The following is a 26,056-nucleotide window of genomic DNA, read 5'->3' on the forward strand; positions in this document are numbered from 1 at the left end:
AGGTCTTTAACAACTTCCCACAAATATATTAACTCTTTGCTCATTATAAGAAAATTTTATCTTCTACTATTATATCTAGCAAAATCTGTGCTTTAGGCAGTCATGGGAACATGCTAAGATTTCTGCTGGACAAGGAGAGGTTGGAAGGCAGCTCTCCTCTTACTCCTGCTGTATTTGTTACTGGCCTTTCCTTATTGTTCCCCTCTGATTTTATCCTCTCCTTTTGTTACAAAAACAAAAAGCAAGACACATGCATTTTTAAGCCCAAAAAGTGCTAGGTTCACCTAAGTCTGATACCCCTCTTGTATATAAGAAAGATAACAGTCATAGAGAGATTATCAGACTTCGTTTCCCGGGACATCTTCCATTCTGTCACTCTTAAGTCCCAGTTGCTTTTGGCACTCCTAAATTTGTAATAAGGTATCATGTTTGTTTGAATCTCTCCTAGTCTGAAGAACCCACTCCATGTATATAGTCACAGAAATGCTCAATGGCCTCATTCTAGATCCTGAAAAAAAAAAAACTGCTATGGAAGACATACCAGGAAGACATTAGAGATATAGTCATTTAAATATCCTTAAGTGTAAAGGAGAAGTAATTGAGGTGGTCTCATCAGTGGCAGCACTATCAAGCTAGCAGTACTCATCCAGATGCCATGCAGGACATGGCATAATACAATGCACTAAAAACTTAAAACTGAAGATATTGCAGGGAGAAAACTCACCCATATCCACAGGTGAAATGCCCATCAATATCAAGGTGGTGCAGGATGGATTTGGATTATAAATCCATGAGAAGTCTAACTGCTGTCATCTGATCCCAGCAAACCCCTTGCTGTGCCACAGCCATGAAGGTGTTCAGATGGAAAACCCTATCTGGAAGGTCTGGCATAGAAGCTATGCCTTTGGAGGTCTTTCAATCAGACTATTGTGATGGTAGCCATCACTAAAACTTCTAGTAGACTAGTATTTTATCCTACTTCAGTCTGTAAATCCAGAAGGTTAGAAGTCTACAGGACAAGGGGGAATGGTTTAAAACTGAAAGACATTAAGGTTAGATTACCTACTAAGAAGAAATTCTTTAGTGCGAGGGTGGTGAGGTATTGGAACATGTTGCCCAAAGAAGCTGTGAATGTCCCGTTCCTGGGAGGGTTCTAGGCCAGGCTGGATGGGACCCTGAGCAGCCTGGTCTAGTGGAAGGTGTCCCTGCCTGTAGGCAAGGGGTTGGAACTAGATGATCGTTAAGGTCCCTGCCAATTCAGACAATTATATTATTCTATGACCAGCCATTCACTTAATTACAGGAATGATGTTCAGCTGCTTTTCCTTACAAGAGTAAGAAATATTTATTTGTTAAATTCTTAATCCTTTCTTTAGGGTTTGGGAATGATATAGCTCTATATTGTTTGAACTTGCCAGTGAAAGAAAACACAAGAGAAAATGTATGGTCACAGAGCAGCCCATTGTGCCTGTTTAGATTCACCCACACCATCATGGACAATGGCTGCTCAGCTGCCAGTATTTAACAATAAACAAACATCAACAAACAAAAGTGTTTGACAATATATGTAACTACTATTAGGACAGCAATTGGCTTCTTGTCTTGCATAACACTGAAAAAGAACTTGTTCAGGAAGGACAGTCAGTATTTCAAGCAGAGGTTCTTGCAAGTACATCATTCATGAAAAGAGTCCTGCATCTGGGACAGAAGATGAAAGGGAGCTAAACAACCAGCAGGATGCAAAATGACAGCTGTTTAAATCACATTTTTAACTGCTGTGGTCAAGGTTTGATATCTCTGGGGAACAAGCAGGCAGTCATAGAAGGGTGGGACACAGAAAAACAGAAAAGATCAGCATATTATTTCTATTGTGATCAGACTGTCTGTTCCTGTCCTGTAACAGCTAATTACTGACTGCCAGAGTTTACCCTGTCAGCCCAGTTCAAATATCTGGTTATCCAGACCCTGTTTTTCTCACTAAAGCTTTAGCAAATTTTAACATGTTTAACATAGCACTTCCCTCTGGCTTACCAAGATAAACCAAGGTATAAACAGCCCCCTTAGATCTGGTACATCCTCTGCTGAGTAGTGTGCCAAATTCCCCTATCGTCCCAGGCACCTTACTTGCCCCCAGACCCCCTAACTACTGATTTGCTAAAAAAAGTATCTAGTGAAGTAAATGTCCTGTCTTTTGCAAAGAAGCATTCCCTCTTCTGTCCAGGAACAAGAATAAAGCTGCTGGAGAGCATCTTACCACCAAATACTGGGGGGAGGATTTGCAGCAATGAAGGATGGTACTTTCTGGCTCTGATACTCCTCTGCATGCCGCCTCCATCCACGACAAAGCAAATCTCTCATCTGCACCATCCCATCTGTGAATGCTCCCAGCCCTTGGCTGCATTTTTATACTGCTTGCAACAACCAGATCTCCACAATTCTCTCTAGTGAAAGTAACTACAACCCACTCCCTCTAAATCTGTCTCTCTGACAGGAGGAAGCTGGAAATACAGCTGGTAAACCAAGTAATTGAGATCAAAACCAGTCTTCTAGGAAAACGTGGAGTCCTATGTGGCAGTGGGAAAGGATGACAAGAAGGGAGGTAGGGTACACTGACCCAACTCCAAATTCCTGGAATTGCCCCAAACATGCTTTACAAGTTCCCCATTGAATCAAACACCTGCCATCACATGAAACATTGATTAATTTCTCATCCAACTTTTTCTGAGCACACAGGATATCTCATAGACAGGCAAAATCTCTAATTTCACTTTGTACCGTCAGCAGCTGGAAAGCAGAAAAGATTGTGCCAATTAAAGTTTTCATCCAAATTTCAGTAAGGTTCTTCTACACTGCTTCAAAAGGTTTTATTTGGCTGTTTATTCCTGGTAGTTTACACTGAAACCAGTTACCAAAATGTAAAATCTGGCTGCAGTACCACATGCAGAAATTGATGGTAAACAACATATTAAGTCTGAGAAGGTGTTTGGTGAGAAGTCACGGGGTACTGGATGAGGCTATCCATTTTTCTGCAGCTTACACAGAACTATCATAACAGAGGAAAAGTGTGTCTTTACAGAGCCCTGTAAGCCTGCTCTTATGTCCACCCTGCCCTCGCTCCATCAAAGACTCTGACAATAAGAAAATTCAGAAAAAAAAGAGAAAATTAGTAGATGGATGAAGGATGGATTTTCCTGCAGGCACTTTTTTCAGAACATGGATGATTACCACAGCTACTGCTACTATGAGTTCCTGTTTCTTAGTTCCCAGTCTACCTGTAAGTGTTCTCTTCCCACTGCCCTACAAAACAGCTCAGCCACCTCCCCCTACCCCCTCCCAGGTGCTGCTGCATACACCAGTCCTCTCTGCTCCTCAAACAAGTTTCTCTTCAGACCTAGCTATGAGGAACAAGGCCAAGGAGAGCAGAAAGCTTGTGACTGACACCACTATATCCTAGAAAGCCCCTTCCCCATGCCAAGGCTTATAACACACCATGAATCCCATGCAAATCCCTGAAAACCCCACCTACTCCGATCTGACTAGAATGAGAAGTGAGGGAAACAGCACAACTGGGATGGGTTTAGATTGTATAGATAGAAAGCAGAGCTAGAAATCACATCACATACTGGGACACTACAACTGTTGATTAAAACATAGCAACCGTTCTGCTTCATTCTTTAGTCGTGAAACAGTATAAGGCTGCAAGTAAAGCAGAAGTTTGTGCTGGATCCAAAACTCATTTTAGAAGTGAGGCATACCTGTCCCTTCACCTGTAAATCCATAAGAAGACAGTTATCCCTTCTGTCTCTGGAAGTTAACGGACTTAATTTTCATTTGCCCCTTTCGTATCCCTGAGATGATCCTCTGGTCTCCCTGAGAACTGTCCTTTTCTGGAATTTTCTCTTCTCTTTTTTTTTTCCCTTCCATAGGCATATATACACTCAAAATGTTTCTGCTATAGTTACCCGAGTCTTGTGGCACAGGTTATGGGAGGGCTTATCAGAGAAACAGGAAAGATAAGAGATTCAGCTTAGGGGACCTTGTGCAGCCTGCCAAAAATGAATGTAACAACAACAGATAGCAGGAGGTGTTGGCGATGGCTGCAGGACTTGAGAGACTGTCACAGGTGGACATTACCTGTAAATCTCAAGTGGTCCCAGCTGTAGGCCAGCTCTGAAATCTCAACTACTGGTCTCCATTTGAGGCAGGACTTCATGGCTTATACCACATTCAGATTTCATATTTCTAGGAAAAAGCAATGTGTTAAATTGCAGTATCCAGACATATTTTTTATACTTCTCTGCATGAGCATTTAGTCTCTATTCCAGATCTGAGATCCCCTTACAGAGTTCTTCATGGATCTCGAGATGATGGAGATACGGCTTTTATTTTACCAGAGTCCTCTTAGTCATCATTTGACTGCATTCTTATAACTTGATAACCACAAATTTGCCACTGGCTACAGACATATTGGTGAGAAATAGTTAACACATACGTTGGTTTATATCTGTGTGAGGTCATTACATCTGATAGATTCTGTTTGAGGGACTTCAGGCATCCATATAATCAGCCTGTGAGATAATGCACAGGAAAAAGCAGCAGCACAATGACACAGCCAGACTGAACTGTGGCATTTCCTGGTGTTTAGTAGTTAATGTCAGCCTTTGTATTTGATTTCCCTTGGATTTGTTGTTTGTTTGTGTTTTTCTCTTGAGGATAACCTTTCAAAAGCCTAATCCCTTCTGCTTTGAAGCTATGCTGCTTAGACAATAATTATACAGACACCATGAAATGTTGTTGGTGTTTGACTCTACATTAGGCCAATTCTATCACTTTATTCTACTCCCCTGTAACAAAGCTGCCTTTAAAGTAATATATAAGTGAATTGTGAATAGCATCTTTCATTACTTGCTGGACTAGCATATTTTTTTTAATTATATGCTATCTAGTTTGTAATTGGTTTTGGGTTCAGGGAGCTTGGTTTATACTATGCAAGCATAGACTATTTCTTTCCAAATAGAAGCTTTTTTTTTCCCTTAGTTACATGCTTTCGAAAGGCTCATCGTTTTATCAACTAAAATCAATTTGCAAAACAATACAATGCCCTGCAGTCCAGGAAGGGCTATTTCTTGTTCAGTTCCAATCTTTAATTTTTAGCTTTTCTTCTTCTTGAAAATGAGGTACCTTTTCTACTGTAAATTTGTGGGCTTTACTCCATCCAGTATCACTAGCTGAGCAAATGTTCCTAAATCCTTTCAAAGGCAATTGTCCTTCCATGGAAAACTTCATACATTTTAGAAAGATTTTCTATTAATAGCAACTATTAGGGAGTCGTTTTGGCTCCAATTTGTTTTTCTTCTATAGATCATATTTTCATTTGCTTAATCTCTCCAGCTAAGAGCTACATTTTTTCCCTCTTTGGGGAAGGGATGGCTTTGCTTGTTGACTGACCCGTTTCCCCTGAGAGTGTACTTCTTCTTGGGAGTGCACTCACTACCTCAGTGTGCCCAGGTCTGTCCTGAGGGGTAGGAAAGGACACCTTTGAACACTGTAAAATCTGCAGACATTTTCACATTTAATTAGGCAACAAGGTCTGTTCCATTACATCTGGTCCTGAAACTTATATCACCTTGAGAGCAGCATAAGGAGTCAAAAGAAAACAAAAATAATACCACAAAAACACACACAACCCCACCCCAAAAAAAAAAAAAAAAAAAAAAAAAAGAGAGAGAGAAGAAATTCTTGCATTTCTATAAGTGCCTCTTAAAGCAAATATATTTGTAGTATCACCTTTAAGACAGGGTGAGCACATCACTTTTTCCTAGAAACCAAACTGGATAAATACAAATGTAACACTGCAATGGTTTTGTAAATAAAGTCTTTGAGTTTGTTTTCTCACTTCTTTCTCTCAGAACAATACTCCCTCAATCCACAGTCAACATCCAGTGCTATGCAAAATCAAAGGCACTTACATCAGTTTAGGGATATCTTGATTTGGTCTGTGGATGAGTTTTGACAAAAAACACTTTACTGCAAAGGTTGTCTGCATTTTCAAGCAAACATTTCCAAGTTCACTAATCCCTCTTAAAATGTGCCCTAATTACACATAAGAGTCGAACATTTGTAGACATTAGTGCTTCCTCACAAGTTATCTATCAAATAAACCATCTTTTCCCAGGTTTCATTTTCAATTCGTATAACCAAAAAGTGCCTTAATCAATTCTGATGTTTTCCAATCAATTCCACAATATAACAAAACAATGAATTATCAATGTTTGGATGAATTCTCAAATATTCTGGTACTAACATCTGTGTTCAAAATTACTTAGCCAGTTAGCTCACCTGTTAAAATTAAAAACTAATCATAAATAATATAAACAAGGGATAGACAACTATTAGACTTCCATGAAAGATGAACAATGCATAGTTAGATCCAGCTGAATTAATCAAGACAAGAGGGGGGAAAAAAAAAAGATTGTTGGACGAGTAGAAGCATTTTATCTGCTCTTGCAAATTATTATATGCTTGCATGAGATCTGTCTTCCCAAATTTTCTCAATGTGAAAAGTCCAGAAATATAAAAGGCAGAAAATTTAATCCAATGGATCATGTTACCTTTGTTTAGTGGCATTGATCCTGAAGCCACTTCCGTCCGACCTGATAAACAAATCCCCTAGAAACAAATCTACAAGAAAAAGCTTGTTCCCCACACCAGCATTCAGTAAGGCTTTAAGAGAGAAAATGCTGCTGTTAAGACTAGCCATCAATTAATCAAGGGCTTGTTGAAAATTTGATTTAAAAGGATGCGACATATTCAATTGGCTATCTTGGTAAGTTAGATCATATAATTTTTCTGCATGTGTGTGGTGTATTTCTGCACTTTTTTTAGCAGTGTTTTCTTTACAAATATTTTGCTGCTGAGAAATTCCATTTACAAAAGAAACATAGAAATACCCAAAAAGAAATATTTAAATTTTTACTTCCTTAAAAAAAAGCTTGCTATAGTGAAAAGCAAAAAATGGTCCTATTTTTAATATAAAACCTCCATGAAAGAGGTCTTTAAACTTTTCTACTTGTGGAATAGATCACTATTTGCATGAATATCTGGAAACCACATACCAAGTTGCAAAATTCTGCTTGGAGAATGGAGAATTACCAAGAAAATATAATAAAAATAATTTTTAAAAAACCAATGAGAATGACTGGCCAAACAACAATCAGTGAGATGCAATTACACATCACAAAATGAGTCTTGAAATATTAAAAAACAATAACAGTAAATCTCAGAGCAATATTGTGCAATATCTTCATTTAAAAGGGGAAAATAATAGTATTTTCTCTTTATCATTCTGAAATATATTAAATGAGATTTTTAATAAGGATAAGTGTTAATTTGCTCTTACCCGTTATAGACAAATTAATAGATGCTAATATATTTGTGGCTATTCTCTACAGTTGTGAAAAAAAGCTATTTCTGTCAAAAAGATATGTTTTTTCCCTCTGTAAGAATCTGAATGATCATCTTCTGAAACCTTTTGAAAAAGCAATACTTTGAACTGGCAAACTTGAAAAATTAACTTCTTTCTAATCAATCTGATGGGACTATATCATTAGATTTAAAATATATAATATTCAATATATAATATTCAATAATGCAAGAAAGAAGTCAACATAGATTTGAATAAGCTAATTCTAATAAATGAGAGTTCTTTAAATAAGCTAGCAATCATGAACATATTTAAGATTCCACTTAGCAAAGCAGCTAAATTAAAGAGGTTGAATTCATCATCTTCATTATTACTTGAAATGTCAGTCCAGTTTTAGAGAGACTAAACCCTAAAATATGTTAAAACAAAGCTTCATGAATCAAAGAATATATTACTTTTTTCAGTCTTATGAGAACATAAGACTATAAGACTGATGAATCAACAGATAAGTTACTAATATAAATAATTTTCTTTATTATTTGATTACAACAGATACATAATGTTTACTACAAAGTACTTTTAGGCTGAAAAGAAAGCAAGAGTGATGAGACATAACTTACCTAAGTGTTAAATTTGTATTTGCTTAAGAATTCAGCAAGAAATTAGTACTTGTACACAAAGAATTTTGCAGCAAGTCCTGAGAGCAAGTGAATAATTTTTTATCCCACCTACAGTAATGCTACAATCTCATTTATTGATGGGGGAGTGGCAACGAGAAATCAGGGGATGCAGTGTCAGATGAGCAGAGTTTCTAAACTCAGTTACTCTTTACCATCTAATTCGTTCTAATGAGTCATGCTGACACTGCCGGCACACTCAAAGTTAGCAGCTGTTTTAACAGCTTGCCAAAATTGGATCCTGAAACTGTTGAAACCTGCATTTAAGCAGGATTCAATGCAAAGGTAATGGTTTCTGTACTAGCACATATCTACCTTGTTTTGTTTGGATATTTTTAATATTTGCATATTTTACCACTTAAAAATTCATACGGCAAGTTTGTAAGAACTGTTTCTGATCATGTTTCCTAGGTACACATAGATATAAATCTTCATTATGCATATTAAAAATGCAACAGCCAAGCTCTGATTATTCTCCAGACCCGGTCAAAGAAACCTGCACCTGCGTGGAACCTCTAGACAAGGAAGCTGATCTCCATAAGGAAAATGCTGCTTGGTCTGAAAGCAGCAGCCCAGAAGATGTCTTCAACTCCTCTGAAATGCAGACAGTACCAGCCTGTATGGACACCACCTTGCCTCCTGGAGACTACATTCTCAGACGAGGTTACACAGAGCCTTCAGTTCTGAGGCTTCCTACAGAGGAGTGCATTGGGACCCACCACGTGCCTTTCCAGTTCAACCGTCATGCTCGGGCCAGAATTTCCACTTCTCCAACTTTAAGGCGCCTAAGGATGGCCTCTGCCTCACAAGCACTATCATTTCAGGACTGTTCTGAGACAGCTCAGCTGGGAAATCAAAAGGAATACACTGGCTCTCTCCACCACATTTGTAAGAGTCCACCTCGGTGCATCACAATTTCTTCATTGTCATTGCCTTCTTGTGTCCATGCAAAGTTATTGTCGTCCAAAGCCAAGTCTGAGGGTACTATAGCAGTTCCAGAGTCTGACATACCCAGATCAAAGCTTCCAAGCAAAGAGGATCCTCTCAGCAATGACAGTCCCAATGAGCAGCCACCCAGAAACTCTTGGAGAGCCAACTCTGCTACACTTCCTACGAGACTCCCCCACCTGAGCCCTACACTTTGGGCAGGTGTCCAGGTAAGAGGAATAGAAGGATACAACATCTATTTTAGTCTTTTGTATTCAGTGTTGGTCCATCATGAGCCAGTGCACAAATAAAACCCCAGTTCTTAACCTGAACTGCACGTTGGGCCATGACCCTTTAACACAGCAGACCAGTTTCTACACTTAACAGGAAGGGAGATTTTTCTTTCCAGATCAGCAAGAGACAGTAGTTCCAGCCTCGCCTCTTGGTGACAGGTTAGCTTAGTCCACTCCTGTGCAGGGCGACTCTTTCCCATCTCTGTCCATTCACCCTGGTGGGCCAGTACAACTGTTGGTGGGGATATGGAAGAATAAGACTAAGTAATTGATACTGTTTAGGATTGGGTTTCAGAGGACTATTTTCTTTCAACCCACTCTTTATTTAACCCTTCAGCAGGATTATTCCTAAGACAGGGAAGTTCTCTATTCTGTTTCACTGAATGGCATTACTAACCCTAATAAAACCAAGAATTAAGTTGGTTGAGTCAAATTTAAGGTCTGCTACTACCAAATGAAGAGGTACAATTCCCTTTATTTATTTCAACTTACCTAGCTCAGCCACTCACTGGCACCCCTCCCTTTTTATGTCCTTCTCCATAAACAAAAAAGCAGTTGTGCAATCTCTTCCGAAAAAAAAGGAAACCCTGGTCCATTGAGTGTCAGAATCAGTGAAGAAAAAAAAGCAAGGGAGGAGCCAACCCTGCATCTTTCAAGGGCAGGAAACTACAGTTCAGCTCTCCACAAGGACAAAAGGAGAGGCTTTTTGTACAAGCCAGGTTTGCTACTAGATCTGCTCTCAAAGATCTTCCACTGTGTGCAGAGGAAGTTAATGTCACACACACTCGACTCTGGCCTTATGCAAACAGCCTACACACACATATTTTGCTGAGGGTAAATAGTGGCAAATAGGTGTAGAGTTCTTCACTAGCAGGTTAGCTTTGCACTACAAACCCCAATAGCCATTTTCCTCCTCCCCCCCAACCCCTTCAAATATAGAAAACATTTTGGATATCAAATGAGGTCTCCTTGCTCCACAACTGTGAAATTAATTAGCCTATGCCCAAGCCTGTTATTAGTATATTTCCCTTTACAAACGAGCTCTTTTTTCACAAAAAATCAGGTTGCTTGCTTGCTTTCTGACAAACTAACTAAGAATATTCACTTTCTTTCAGGAGAGTGGACTGCCCATGCAAAGGTATGTACATATTTATTTTATCTGATTCTAAGCTTGACTCTCCTACATTTTTAACAAATTTGCTTCACTCTAAGACAAAACTGAACATTGAATCATGTATACGCAACTCCACCCTAATTTGCACATTTGCTGTGTGAAACGCTTGTCACCAGCTCACTAAACTTTTTAATGAGATTTTCTTTCAAAGGTGGCCCTCTCCCTAGCACGTTTAGCTACATTGCACAATAGCAATATTTCATCCGGATCATCGGGAGCTTTGCACTAGGAACTAAGTGCTAAAAGGTCCAGTTGTTTGGCTTAGCAGTGTCAAACTCCAGCTTGAAGAATGTGAAATATCCCCTAATCTTGAGTGACATTCTTCAAAAGTTTGTGGAAGGGAAAAGGGAGCAAAGGAGCTAGCAGAACAGCTCATACATAAGCAAAGATCTAGGACTGCTAATGGAGAGGGGAATTATAAATCCTACCAACTAAGAAGAATACATAGACTACATGGATTTTATAAGTTAGTGCAGACTAAGATAAGAGCGTTGCATACCATATACCTATGCAGTGAATTGTGTCAAGGTCTTCGAAACAATTTTCAGAAAGTAAAAATGCTATTAAAATTATTTTGATTAAGATCTGTTTCTTTAAGATATTCAAATGTTTACAGAAGGGATGGAAAGTTTTCTTTTCTCCCCACAAAACAAGGAAGCAGGAGATAGTACCTCCATTAATAACAACCTCTCTCTCATTGATGGAGTATTGCTCACTTTACTGCATGGTTCCCTCAAGGATGTTTGGGACTGGGTGGTTTGGAACAGACTGATATAGTCTAGGATTCCTTACACAATGCAGTTCCCTAGAGGAGAGTCAAGAGATGTGTGCATGTGAATATGAAATTACATATTCACTGAAGAAGAGGCCACCTGGATATTCTGAACTGCTGCAATTTCTAACCCACCCTTTAGCATTTTGAATTTACAATGGAGATGGAGAGAGAAGGGGAGGGAAAGATCTTTTCATCTGGATGCAAAAACAAGTGATCCATACCTTTCGTGGGAAACATCTAGTCTGATGCAACTCAAAACAGGAATAAATAAACATATCTCACAGTCAGCATGAAGATTTGTGTGATATGTAACAAACTTCAGGGGAGAAACTGAAGAGACTGAACACAGATGGTTTAACAGAACACTGAATATTTAGTGTACACACTTTCTCTTGGTCCTGCTTGCCTGTAGTGGCTTCAGGAGGGAAGTAACTATATGCCAGCTAGGGTATTGGCTTTGGACTTCTAGCCAGACACGTTTTAAAATCAGAAACCACAAGCCAAGGAAACAATCCAAGATTTTTTCCATAGGCACCAGCCAGAAAGCTTGTCAAAAGGTGGTTGGCATTATGTGTTATGCATTCTATCTAGATAAATGTTAGAATGTGCAAAATATATTTTAAAATGCACCAATTTCTGCTTTAAACATTTTTTTGTCAAATCTAATTTGGTCCAAGGTCTGGGTTAAGCCTTTATTCAGCTCCTCCTTTAAGATCATTAGCCTAACTCCTTAATAGCTAATCCCTTCTTATCACAGCCAGCAAAAACTGTTCACATGTCAGATTATTCTCTCCATCTAGAAGCACATTAGGACAGTTGGCGACTCTTCTCCAGGACTGACTTACATACTGTCCTAGGTAAAATCATACCTCTGACCTTCAGTTTTAAGGAACATCTCCCTTCTCCCCAAGCTGTACTTTCAAAAAACATCTTTAATGCACTCATACTCATTCTAAAGCCTTCATAATGCACTCATTTAAAGCCTTCTCCCACACAGTCCTCAGTCAAGAATGCCAGCACATCCCTGTCAGCATAGTAACTTGCTGAACTGATGCTGTTTATAAATAAACATCCAAAATAAATAAAAAAGGCAAGAGAGGCAACACAGATAGAGGTATATGTGGTGGAGAGAAGGTGAGATGCCAAACCAATACTGCCATGGAAGAAAACATTGATAAAACAATACCTCAAGTTTACTCTGATCTCCTTTTCTCCTTGCACCATTCAGCATTATCAGACACTGGGTGCAAAACTGCACTGCACTATTTCCTATAGCAAATCAGCTAATGAAGAGCCTTCACAGTAACTGCCAAGACAGTTCATATTCAATGCCTTGAAGGAGCTGGGCTCATCTATCTTGAAGTACTCCCATTCCTCTTTTAGTGATTCACACAGCTGTAAAGTGTCACAGTGCCACAGAATCACAGTGGGTAAGGTTGGGAAGAACCACAGTGGCTTGGCTGTTACAATCTCTGCTCAAGCAGGGTCATCCTGGAGCACATTTCACAGGAGGAGGAGCATCAATTACACTAAACCTAACTCCTTATGGAATCATAGAAATAATTTACTTTTGACAATAGGTCATTTCCCATGCTAACTTTTTGAATCAAGGAGTACAGAGACACCCCCCTGAGCAGCTTGGGAAACAGTGTCACTGCCTGGCAGTTATCTCACTACTGTGAGCACCCTATAATATTTACCTTAGAAACAGCCTCTGTTACTTTTATTCACATCTAGTGGGTATTCCTTTAAGTAATATATCTGCTATTTAAGTAAGGTAATCTATATAGATGTCTGCTCCCTGGGATAGCTAGTTAGGCTAAGATCAGGGATGTATGAAGATACTTTCTATGCCTTAGAAATAAATACATACACAGGATATTTATTTTGTCAGACCATTACCTGCTTCAATGTCTTTAATAATTTTCCATAACTTTGCCATGTAAATCTATGACATTAGCATGTTTCAAAAAACAAGTGGATTTGAAGAACAAATTATTACAGATTATATCTCCTCAGATGCCCAAGTTTGTCCCTAAAGTACAAGAATTTCTTTCATTCCATCATTGCAGTCCTCTGCCCCCAGTAAGTGAAACAAACAAAAAATAAAGAAAAAGGCAAAGCTACAGATTCTGAAGGCGTGAGAAGATGCTAAGATATTGCAGACCTAAAACCTAGTAAATTTTACTACATAGAACTTCAGTAATTTAATTTCTCCAGAAAAAAAAAAAAAACCAACAGAAGCATCTGATGTATCTAATACATCTACAGGCATCAGCCCAGGAAAACACAGATACCTATGCTTCCATCTCTGAAGCATGAGTATATAATTTAGACTTGTAAGCCATTAACCAGCCCATGCTCATCAGATTGCAAAGGTATATTGTATACAGGCACCCAGGTGATCTTGTCATGGCCCCACATTTCACAGGCTTGTGCACCTATGTGAAGAGCTTGTTTAGCCATATGTATGCCTGAAGTTCAATGCCTTTTTGATCTGGTAAATAATGTCATTTAACTCAGTTACAGTGACTCTGTGCTTCCATTATTAGTCTTCATAACCCACTAGCCTGCAGCTTCAAATATGTTGTGAAAATACTACTAGGCTGGTTGCTTTAAAAACCAATAATATACTGGCAAAATTTTACTGTAAAGCCAACCTGAAATATATCTCCTGAATTTCCTAGTACAGTAAAAACACCTTTGAGGATTATCTTTATACTGTAATGGCACACCTGACCTGTAAAATAGCCAGCTGCCTAAAAGATTGCACCATGGTTTCAGTGGCATCTTAATACAATCATTACCAACAATGAAAATTTGCACTGGGTATCACTCAGTGCACATCTTAGGAAGGCACTCCTGAGAGGAATACTCCTCTCCCTTGCAGAAAGCCAAGAAATAGACCCTCCATCCGTTAAAGCTCTCAAACCACATACTGAGGGTTCAATTTCATAAGAAACCACAGAGTTTCATTTTAAGTCCTAAAACCAAATAAATAAATCCTATGTTCTCCATTCAGTAGGACGAGCAGAAAAACTTGCAAAGAATGCCTGCACTGCACAGTGTAACCTCCTAAAGATGTAGTTTTAAAGCCCTGCTATGTCCATGGCCCAAGTGTTAAAGTCCCAGACCTGGCCCTCTTGATATAGCCTACAGATCTCTCTTGCTAGGAGCAGCCTTCATCTAGACCATTCAATTGTTTAGCTAAGGCAATTGCAAGCAGCATACCTGTCAGGTCATTAAAAAGGCACAATCTCCATGTCTTACTATACATATCAAATCCCAGTTCTCCACCTCAGAGCTCATCTGTCAGTTGATAAGCTGTCAAGTAACTATTTATGCACTTAGAGGAAAAAATACACCTGCCAGGTTTCACACCAAATGTGGCAAATGGCTAGATATTCACAGTAAGATAACTGCCTAGACAAAGAAAGAGCTCCGTAAGAATCATGCTTAACTGACCAAAAATATCATGCACAATAAGTGGTGACTGAAAAATAAAATTTTTATAAATGTACATGTACTTTGTGCCTCCTCCCTCAGCTACTGAATTACTGACCCTTTGAGCACTAATGCAGTATTCATGTACTGCAGGCGACACAACAGCAGGTGCAGAAGCAGCCTGTCTGCAGCATATACTAATACAATTCATTAGGTATCAGTGTGAGTTATTGGCAAAATACAAAAAGGTTTTTAACATGCATCAACAGTTTCTGTATGTAAATGCAAGCAGGCTCTGGCACAAACACTCTGCTAGATACAGAATGCCAGTGTCACTTTTCTTCATGGATCTAAATCCTGGACAATGTTCTCCATTAGGAACAACAATAGTTGGAAAGGGACATTTTTCAATCAGTAGGGCCACTGAGTCATATTACATTCAAAATATTTTAAATAGCAGAAAAAAATGCCAAAAATGCTTAGAAAGACAATAGTACAAACTAGCAAAAAGGTTAAATAATTTTTTTTTTTTTAAACCCAACATTTTAACTGCTTCAGTAGTGTGTTGTCTTTTCTTGAAAACACCTGAGCTATAGGAAGGCTAAAACTAGCTGACACATGTCAGCTAAAAACAGTACTTAATTGCTCCATTAAACTCCACTGCCAAAACATAGATTCTAAAATCCCCACTCACTTTTTGTCTATCAGAAGAAACCAGGAATTTTCAATATTTAAATGCTCTAATCACTTATTATCTGAGGTAAGCCACGACCATAACACCCTTGGATCTCAAAAACAATGTGGAGTTTGAAAGACAACTGGGTATTTGCTGTCAATCACTGAACTTCTCTGCTTGTTGTTCTTTTAACGTATTATGTCATAGCCCTTGTGATTTGGTTTTTTAGCCGATTCCCTCCTGTATCAGCAAGTTCCCCCTGCAGCCTCAAGAAGACAGAGATGACGTGTGTTGTTGTTGGTCTCGCAGATCAGCCGAGCGCAGGCGAAGCTCCCTGGTAGTGAGTCTGCCTGGACTCGAGGTGTTCCCTGGAGACCTCCTGGTGTCAGACAGTGCCATGGACTACCTGCCCTACTCATCCTTCCTGCTCAGTGCAGGTCAGAAACAGGGTGGGGTTTGCTCCTCTGAGCCCAGGAAAAGCTGGGACTGGAACACGTGGGATGGGAGGGAGGATGTATACAATGAGAACACGAGGTGGTGCAGTCTCTGTGGAGGAACTGTTTACACCACACCAAACTGACTCCATTGCCAATTTGAAAATTCCTATTTTCTTTTTTTTTTTTTTTCCTGTTTTCTCTTTTCCCCCTGCATTTTTCTGTTGAATGCAAAATGCAAGTAGATGAGAGGGTAGGACACAAATCACATTGCTCCTCCACAGGCTAGAAGCAACCAGAGCCCACGCCAGGACCTCCATCTGGAAGCAGCTGAGGTACAATTTCCTACCTCCACAGCTTCAAGCAGAGAGAAAAACTGCCCATGCTGCCCTTTGCAGTAGTGCTCTGATCACAAGGGTAGCAAACCCAACTCATGGCTAGAGATTTCTCACAAGACATTAAAAAACTGAAATACAGACCTGCAAGCAATTTCCACAAATATCTATTGTAGAATATAATATAGTGCAATTGAATATAGTATAGAGCGAATATAGTATCGAGATCCTGGTGGCCAGAGATCAAAGGTTTCTCAAAAAACAAGTCAGCCAAAGTTACAACCAGCATTTTCATGACAACAAATAAGCCAGCCATTCCCAGAATGGCTAAGACCTTCAAAATACAGAAACACTGTGTGATTCCAACATACCTGAAGATAGGTGCCGCATAAAGAAAAGCTTTTCAGATTTCTTGTTGGACACAGCCACTCCTCACAAGTCACCAGTGCACTCCTAAATCTAGATCCCCAGCTTTCCCCATCCCTCACCAAGGACCACAAACTACAGTCTGCCGCACTGTGCCAGCCCCATGACAGATCTGAGGCTTAGGGCTCATAGGATTGTTTATTCACTGGAGATTTAAAAACCTGCATAATTCAAACTTATCATAATGAGAAGGCACAGACTAATTCTTGCTTTAAAACAACATCTTCAAAAAAATGGCTTGAGATATGATGGTTTTCCCAGGTAAAGAATCACACAGTGATCATGACAATTACCTGCAACAAGTAGGACTGTTCAGCATCGTCCAAGATCCCACCACAGACAGTCATAATTCTTCCTGGGAGGAACACAACAAGCTTAATGGGTTGTAAGTCTGGTGCACAAACTGCATGAAGTCAAGTATTAAGTATAAGCCAAGTAGAGTATTGTCAGAACTCATCCCCATATGGGCCACCAATTGTTGGTGTCAGTGCTTAGCGCCAATTGAGTGGATGGGAACTGACTGTCACTGTTAGTTTATTACCTTACTGTAGGACTTTGATACCTTCTCTCTGCGAGTTCTCATGGGCAACTCCTCATAGCACTGACTCCTTTTCTCTTCCTTACACAAAGCTGGTTGACTTCTTCCTGTCCCTAACACACACACCTGACCCTCACTCCTCACAGCAGCAGACCCAACTGACTCCAACTCTTTCTCAACCAGCTGAGCCACTCTTTTATAACCCATCCTTACTGGACACAGCTGTGCCCTATTTAGGGCAGGACTGTTCCTACTCTTTGGTAATCAGTACAGCTGCAACTCCTCAGGGGTAAGACTGCCTTCAGCACTATCTCTGTTGTCTCACAATCCATACTCACACAGTGTATAGTCTATCAAGCTGCATATATAAATAACAGTTTTCTTTATCTGTTTCCTTACTGATGACACTTGTTTTGCCCATTAGAGTCCAAAAAGTCAAGGTGGCCATTTGCCAAACGAGGAATTGTGAGTATTTTTACAATTTTATTTTTCCTGTCACTGACCTTGCCTTTTCCCACAACTAACCTTGGTAAAAGTAGCTCCTTTACTTTCTTGCCCTTGGAGAAAGGCAGCCAGCAGATGAGCTGAACTCAGAGGTGTCCCAGCCTCCCTGGGACCACTTGCACATTAATCTGCAATGAAGACTGGGTGGCTCCAGTGCAGCCATTGCACGTGATGCACATGAAAACAGTCGGTGCCACTGCTCCCCATCCCTGTGGGTGGTGGGAGGAGAGGTGTCCTTGGCACTGGGAGGGCAGAGTGGGATGGGCAATGAGAGCAGGGGCTCTCATTCAGGGATGGCAGCAGGCCCCATGCATCTCCCGAGGGTAAGGTAGCACAAGGTGAACAAACCAGTTGCATTGTTGCTTTCACCATCGTATATCCTGCATTTTCTGTGTGCCTTAGGGCTTTGGAGAATGCGATGAACTGCCACTCACATGGAAGCGATCTAAGCTTTACCTACACAAGCAGCATTCCAGGACACTTTCTGAGGCCTTTCCTGTCCTCAGGGGTGCCCTCACACTCAACAGTGAAAGCACAGTGAATTTCTTTGTCTAACACAATTTGTTATCTTTTCCACTTATGAAAACTTTCACTTACTAAGGTATCTGAATTTTCTTTCTGTATACTTTACAGCATTCCAAAAATTATTTACAAGTTTCTTGATAACATTTTTTCCCAAAGCATGTAATTAAAAACAGTCCCTTCCCAGTATTTTTTGCATTTTATCAAAGAATAGTTTGTGCATGCAGAACCAATGCAAGTATTTAGGTTTATATGTACAAGAACTCCCTCTTCATTTGATAGTAGTTTCATAACATTTGAAGGAGCAAGACCAAAACCTGAGGATTTTTAAATTTCAGCAAAACACTTTAAATCTGCAATAAAAAGCATTTGATATTTAGACAAAAGTTATTTCTAAGACTATTAAATGCCAAAAAATTTAATTCATGAAAATTCACTTGCTGGTACACTGGTTCAGTGTGCATATATATTAACTGCATTATTTTTTCTGACCTATTTCAATCTATCTTTCAAAATTAGGAGCTGAACCTAAACCCCAAGTTTCAAATATTATAATCAAACACATATTTCAAAATTGGCCTGAGTTCAGTGCCTAAAGTTCAGATAATATAAATCCATGAAGTGGGAATATACTGTTCCAGAGAACAGATAAAACTTAAGCAAACACCTTATAAGTCTGTGCCCACAGTACTGAATTAGAGTTCATAAAGAATGTTTAAATTTTTTAGAAGGCCTGAATAAACAAAGCCAAACAAAAGCAATTGTTTTTATTTCATGGTCCCTCACATAATGCCCTGCTGTTCTTTTAGCTTTTTGAAAGCTCATTTTCCAGACACTACTCTGCAGATGACCAAAGGAGCTTTTTCCATACGTAGCTCAAAAAATTAAAAATAAATAAAAAAGCACATAAACTTGTATACCTATGACAGGATTGCAACTATGATTCTGTTGTCCCCTATCTCTGATAGTGCTAATGGAAGCAAACATTTCATTTGTTCTGTCTTCCAAGGTTAGCCCATTACCTGTTACCAATGGTTTGCTCTGTCAAAGACTTGTGTAGTATGTAAATAATAGTCTTACACATCCAAACCTGAGGCACTTCCACAGCCCACCCACAGCTACAAAGAAACCTGCCATCACTGCCTTGTCTCTGTGTAGAAGAGCCTGGAAATATAGAGAAATCACTCATTTAAGGGCAGACTCCTTAAGGATTAGGGCAAGAGGGGTAAACTTCTTAACAGTCTTTAAATCACTGTGTGAATCAGGGGTGGGTTCTTGTCATTCAACAGGGTAAAGACAAACAGAAGCAAGCCTCTGATCTGGAAAGTTGTCTTACTACTGTTAAGATCACAGACCACTGCACAGATGAATTTTTCTGCTTTAAGGTATCAAAATACTCAGTATACTGTATCAAGGATAATTAAGGATGGAAGGAGAAATTCTATGTGCTTTATAAGCTAACATTTCTCTGTTCATTAATCTGGATATGAGACCTTTCTGTTAAATGAATGCATAAGTATATGGTATATTTTTGTCAAAATGACAAATGGAGGGGCAAGTGGGAAACTGGGGGTCAGAATAGATTAGCAAGGACCTTCAAAATCATCTGGATTTTGCCAGGGTTTCAGATTGCCCTAGGTCTGGGAGGTATCACCTTCAGAAAAAGGTCTCAAGACAACACCTACAGTGTACTACAGGTACTAGAAAAGCAGAGGAAAGAAACTACAGCATCAGAGAGATGTCAAATGGCACACAGCTACCCCCATTGCTGTGTTCAGAGGCAGCCACATGCAGGTCACTGCCAACACCAAGGTTTGGCTCTAGAAAAGCCACCAAAGCCTGTCTGCCAGACAAACAAGGCTGCGGACCCCTAGCCACCTAACACCATCCCCTCTCTGAAGCAAACCTTTTGCTTCTCACAGCAGGCTGTTATCTGCAGCTCCCCACACACAGTTGCTGAGGGCTCCTGTCAGTGTCTAATTTATATATGGACATGTGACTTCAGAGCATGTCTCTAATGTGATAGTGGCCACCTTAGGTCTAAACAAAGCAATTTCCAAGTGACTATGACCTAGTCCTTTGGTACCTTGATTTTATCATGATCTAGAAAATAAGAACATATCACCCACACAAGAGCAAATTCCATAGCATTTGCAAGCTGCCCACTAATTTTTGGTACAACATACCTAAACACAGACCATCCCATTGTGTTGTTTTCAAATTCAGTGTGTTTATATTGCAAGTGTTTTAGAGGAGAATGGTGGGGTTTAAAATATTTTAAAGGCACTTTTAAGCTTTCAGAAGAAAAATAGCTAATACTGGTAGATAAAATTTACAAAGTAAATAGGACATAGATTCTTTTCATAAGGTCTGAAGCAGCTGATACAATAATTTTTTTCTCTTGTCTTCAACCAATAGAGTAAATCTTGGTATGAATTTATAAATGAGCAACAGACTAAGCAGAAAGATGTCAACAGCCAGTTAGAAATGAAAAAAGAAGCAGCAGTGTGGGAACTTTTCACAAGTGAATGCACTTACTTTCTGGATCATTTGCTGGTTCTCAAGATGGTAACGTCAGATTTCACTTCACAAAAATAATGAAACATTATTTGTTCTTCTGTGATGGACACAAAGCCTCCTGAAACCTCTCCTTAGAGATCTGTGGAGGAATGACTTAAGCACCTGGTGTTTCCTTTCACCTTGCCTGCTCATCCTGTTTCTATAGCTCCCTTCTATGTCTTTATGATGGTATCTCTTCTAAACATCACTTTTCAGTGATGCAGTCTAGTGCTCTGCAACTACCATCTGACTGCAGAGCTTTCCAGGATATTCAACCGATATTCCATCAGTTCTCTCACAAGCACTGTACTGAAACCATGCAGCAAACAGTTATTCCTGTACAATTGCTAATATTGCTAGCGTGCAACATTATATTTGTCATTTAACTTCATACAGAGCTGTGGTTAGATTATCCTGACAGGAGCATGAAAACCTTAGAATTCAGCAGACCTGTAGTTTTAATGTTACACGAAAACAAGTATACTGAAAATAACTCTGCTCCCAAAAATTCCGTATTACCTCCAATACAGTGAATTTTAAGAGTTTGAAATATAGACAGGAATATTACAGACTGTTACAAGAATAGCTGCACTAATTATATTCACCACACATCAAAAGTTAGTGTATCCATTCAAAAGGATAGAAGCTTCCACAAATCATTTTTCTCTTAGTCGGCACAAACAATTTCTGATTTCTTATTAAGTCAAAGAAAAGAGATTTGTGAAACATTTTCTATGTTGCTGAAAAGTTATCCTGCACAATACAAGAGCAAAGTAAGGGAAATAAATAGAGGAGTGGGCTGAATTCTTCCTTGGTGGGACAGAACAGGAAGGGACAGAAAACAGGATAGCAGGACCAGCTATTGGTTCAAGGCAGGACCAGAGCATCCTTCTTTCTATACGCTTTGTTTAGAAATCTGAAAAGTTTAAAAAGTGGTGAATACTAGGAAGAATGAAGATAACAGCAGGAATGCAGGCTCCTTGTGAGTCTGATGTAGGAACCCACAGACAAGCCTTAGCCAGCTCTGCATGGCCCATGAATGATGAAATATTCAATCCATGCCAGTTTCCCAAACTCGCCTGCTAAAGAAAGAACCCATTGCATTTGGGTAACCAGTTTTAAAGATATATGCTTACTTCCAAGTATAGAAATATTCCACTGATTTTCATGAATCTCCACAGGGAGCTTTTAGACCCACCATAAAGCCACTTTAAGCTCTCAGGACAACCAGGTCATGGTAACTGAAGAATTGCACAAGGCTAAGCAAACACTCTCACTAATTATTCAGTCTTGGCACCTGGATGACAGGTTTTTTCATGATGCTTATACACATAAACAAAAAAAAAAAAATCTACTCAGTAACCTATAAGTTTTAAGATGTTTTCAGATTTAGGTCAGATTCAGCACAACTCAATTAGATTAAAAAAATATAAAATCTTAAACAGCCAATAAATACACACACAGTTTTCACTGAATACAGGCTAATAAAACAATCCAAAGAGATTAAAATCCTCCATAGGACCTCTACTTACCTTAATCCAAGAATATATTTTTTCCTCATAGTAACACTAAACAATTTAGATACCAGCAGTTGCATGGGGTAGGAAGGAAAGCATTTAGAAAGATCATAGAAATCAGTAACTGTGACTCTGATGTTACTGAGTCCTTCACACAGAGATCTGCAGGGGGTTCATTTGCCCCTCTTCTGCCCAAAGGCACAGCAGGGACACAGCTGCCTCCATGGTAACCACAGAGAAACCCCAGAGACATCACTCATACCCTCTTCTGCACAAAACATAATATTTTACCTTCAGGCACATCAGGAAACTTTTCTCACAATGCCGTTGTCTGCCCTCCCTAAATCAAACAATCCTTTCATGAATTTCAGTAAAAATGTTATTGGGGGGGGTGGGGTGGGAGGGGGGTGGAATTTTTATTGAATTGGCACAAACAGTAATTAACATGGCTTTGTTTTGGTTTTAAAGGTATTTATGAACACTCTGAAATATCTCCAGAGTAATGAATTTCTCTTGGATGTGGATTTGTGGAGACTTTTTGCAAACTTAGAGGAGTTAAATAAGGTGAGTAGAAAAAGTGAAGTGTTACTCAGATCAGAAATCAATCACCCCAGTAAATGAATGCAACAAACCAAAAGTTCTTATTTCGTTTCAATGCTCACATTTGGAACTTTGTTCAAATAATCCACCTTTTCCTCTTTTCTATGTGGTATATCAGTGAGAGTCAAATATCACCAGTGCAAATCATCCTCTTGTATCTCCAGCCAAAGAAACATGGCATTTTAAACATGGGGGAGAGCTCATTTGGTAGTGGTTTCTGAAGTAAACACAAGTTTGAGACTAATTCTCATAAGCAGCAACCTTTTAAAGGAGATGAAGATAAGCTACCCTATCTCTACGCCAAAACAGAAAGCATGGCAAAATAACTACATAACAAGTCCCCTTTTGCAAGCAGATGGGCACAAAGATTTTGCTGTCTATTACGGCACTCCAAAAGAGCAAGTTAAAACAAAATGCTGACCCCTTCTCTCCAGCTGAGGTTTCCCTTGGCATGTGTGTGAGGATTTCTCCCACAGACTGGATACTCTGTGTTCACATACTACTCACTCTGCACTGTCCAGAAGGAGGGAGGCCACAAGGCTTGGCTGTGATGTGCTCCAGCTCTTTGCTGCTTTTAGCCAGTTGCTGGGAGACCCATTTCAGCTCCTGAAAGTTAAAAATCCCTAAGTCAAAAATAGCCTTTACATTACTTTGGAAACAAAATAATTATTTTTTTTTTAGCTTGAGGGTCGTTTTATAGGACAACTCGCCTTTCATTGCAAAGTGAAATTTGGAAACACCTCTGCAGTTGCTTTAATTGATTAACTACTCACAATCACATCACATGCCCTAAATCAGCTGCTGGGGTTCATTTATTTCCCTTACTGTAATTCCCTTGCCCTAGTACTGAATCTCTCCCTTTTTAGCCAAAACAAGATAATTGGGAAAGGTCTTCACAGTAAGGACTATTAACCAGAACTCAAACACATGAGCAAGGCACTGCTGCTCAGTCATGGATCTCACACCTGGTGAGCTGCTGAATGACCAACCAGTAGGTTTGGAGATACAAGGAAAAAGACTTTTAGCTGACAGGTTTCACCTTTGGCTTATTTTGGATTAAGACTGTACATGTAGGAAACTACCAGAGCTCAGCAAATGTGTGGTTGTTGATTGCCTTGTTCTTGTTCAAAGAAGGGAGTGGGATATATTGCTGTGTTTCACTTAGCTTTGGGCTTGGCTGGAGCTTGGTCATGTCTTGAGAGAACTATCTTAAAAAAAGTTTAGCTTTAATTTCTGATTTTGTTGTCCTTATTGATGAGGATAATACATGATCATCTGTTATGCATACTTTAAATATTGATTAAATGTAGAAGAAAGAAGCTGCTCCCAATGCCTTTGGTGCCTTTTTTCATACATTTTGCAGTATGCATATCCTCTTGCCAGCAGGCTGAATCCATGAAAAAAATGTAAAATTGTAAAGGTCAAAATTAAAGAATGAGCATCATCCCATAAGCATCCTTGCCCCCATAAATACACCAAACAAAGCAGTCTGTAGCAGTATCACAGCAGATTGATGTGCCCTTCTGGCCTAACATTTGGTCAGCAGCTTAGCCCACTCATTAATTTGTGTGAAAATAGTGTGAATAGGGAAATTTGTGTGTTCAGGATGAAAGAGTGGGCTTAGGAGCAGGCTTGCAGCCCCAACTGACTGATAAGGTAGGGATTTTGAATCCAATATAAACATGTAAAGTTAACTTATGTGGAATATGTGAGTTTTGTAGTATTTTACAGATACTTCCTTTACCTTCAATAGTATGAAACAAACTCAAAATGAGTGAAATATGGTGTCTTCCTCACAGACCATGAAGGCTTCCTTAATTGCCACAGCCCTGTCATACACAACCATTGTTTTCCAGCAGATACCATTCACCCATTGTCATTTTTAATGTCGATCCATGTTAAATACAGCTGCTACCCTAAGAAAAGTTTAATGGACTAACTAATCTTGTTTCAAAGCTTTTCTCATCAGGCATTATCACAACATAAGTGGGTATTTGTATAGATTTGTCTTAGCTTCTGACTAATGAAAGCATTCTGGGCATAATTCTGAAGACAATTCTGGGAATGGTAGAGATAGGTATAGGCACCCATTACACTTGGAGCCTTTAGAGAGGCCAGGAATGGAAGAAAAAGCTGCTTGAATCTTAACTTTGGATCACTAATGCTAATTTATCTTTATTTTTTTCCCTCTTACTTAGATAAGTCTCAGTTTTCTGAAAATATTTTTTGAAACTGTGAAAAAGCACATCAGCAAGTCAGACTATCCTATGGATTTCAGCTCCATACTCAGAACGGTAACACAATTTAAAGTATTCTTGCTTTTAATACAAGCAGCAGACCATTTATCATGGCATACAGGTGCTCCAGAGCAACCAGGTCAGTCAAGTCCATGATATCTGTTATAGGCAGTTTGGTCTCAGCCTTAGGTTGTTCTTATCAGAAAGGTATCTTTATTTATATTCATTGGCATGTTTGAAGCAGTCATGGAAAGGTGCCCAGTATGCGGAATCAAGTGTGCAAAGATTTTCCCTCCCTGAGGAACAGCAGCCCAGACTCTGAGGAGACTTTTCCACTGGCAGAGGCAAGCTTCCCACTCTATGAAAGATGTTTCCCTGAAACCAGGCCACAGCCCCATCACTGCCTCCTTCCACTCCTTCACACAATAAGAGCTCATTGACACTGAAATTACACTTTGGCTTGTGTCTGTTAAGCAAGAGAGAGATGCAGCCACAGCTGTCCTACCACTGCCATGCCCTGCCTACCCTGCAACCCTTTTGGTCAGTCTGTGTGGTAAACAAGGCAGTTGTCTGAATAGCAGTGTACAGGAGCTCTAATTCCTGCTCAACTTCCCAGTGCCTATAAAGTTGGAAATATTAATGAAGATAGAAAATCAATTGATTGACCGGAACCTTCCCTAGCAGTAGAGGCCACTAGAAAACTTCTGGGAAAGACTAGAAGACTCTACCTCAGTGTTAAGATTTTTCACAGAGAAATTCAGGCTAGAGCTTGGTTTCTTGTCCCTGTGACCTCTGACTTCAGGCATTCTTATTGATAATACTTGTGTAGACAGACAAAATCCCAGACAAAGCTGCATTTTATCACATATGACATTTAACATCTCCAGTGTAAATGAGGCTATGATGTTATTTCTAAGAGCATACTCAGCTATAAGAGACCATGCTACATGAAGTCATCAAAGCTGTTTCAGAAATAGTGAGTTTCATCTTCAACT

The 26,056-nt window shown here is 39.4% G+C and overlaps 1 protein-coding gene and 1 long non-coding RNA gene across 5 annotated transcripts in view; one reads left to right on the forward strand and one right to left on the reverse strand.

Annotated features, from left to right (window-relative positions):
* Window positions 1-25,159, reverse strand: part of LOC115492382 (uncharacterized) — a 156,000-nt gene extending 130,841 nt beyond the window's left edge. For 2 of the 4 annotated variants that reach the window (XR_012053477.1, XR_012053476.1), the window contains exon 1: window positions 4,135-5,711. This is a non-coding gene — a long non-coding RNA (uncharacterized lncRNA). The other 2 variants (XR_012053479.1, XR_012053478.1) reach the window with 2 other exon arrangements.
* Window positions 7,493-26,056, forward strand: part of PLEKHG7 (pleckstrin homology and RhoGEF domain containing G7) — a 33,402-nt gene continuing 14,838 nt past the window's right edge. The window contains exons 1-8 of the mRNA XM_072923203.1: window positions 7,493-9,257; window positions 10,436-10,458; window positions 15,699-15,826; window positions 17,547-17,587; window positions 19,438-19,533; window positions 20,567-20,716; window positions 22,693-22,788; window positions 25,023-25,118. Of these exons, the coding sequence (XP_072779304.1) occupies window positions 8,550-9,257; window positions 10,436-10,458; window positions 15,699-15,826; window positions 17,547-17,587; window positions 19,438-19,533; window positions 20,567-20,716; window positions 22,693-22,788; window positions 25,023-25,118 (1,338 nt within the window). The 5' untranslated portion in view covers window positions 7,493-8,549. The remainder of the gene's footprint in view (window positions 9,258-10,435; window positions 10,459-15,698; window positions 15,827-17,546; window positions 17,588-19,437; window positions 19,534-20,566; window positions 20,717-22,692; window positions 22,789-25,022; window positions 25,119-26,056) is intronic.

The sequence above is a fragment of the Taeniopygia guttata genome, chromosome 1A, assembly GCF_048771995.1.
Source record: "Taeniopygia guttata chromosome 1A, bTaeGut7.mat, whole genome shotgun sequence".
Taxonomy (NCBI): domain Eukaryota; kingdom Metazoa; phylum Chordata; class Aves; order Passeriformes; family Estrildidae; genus Taeniopygia; species Taeniopygia guttata.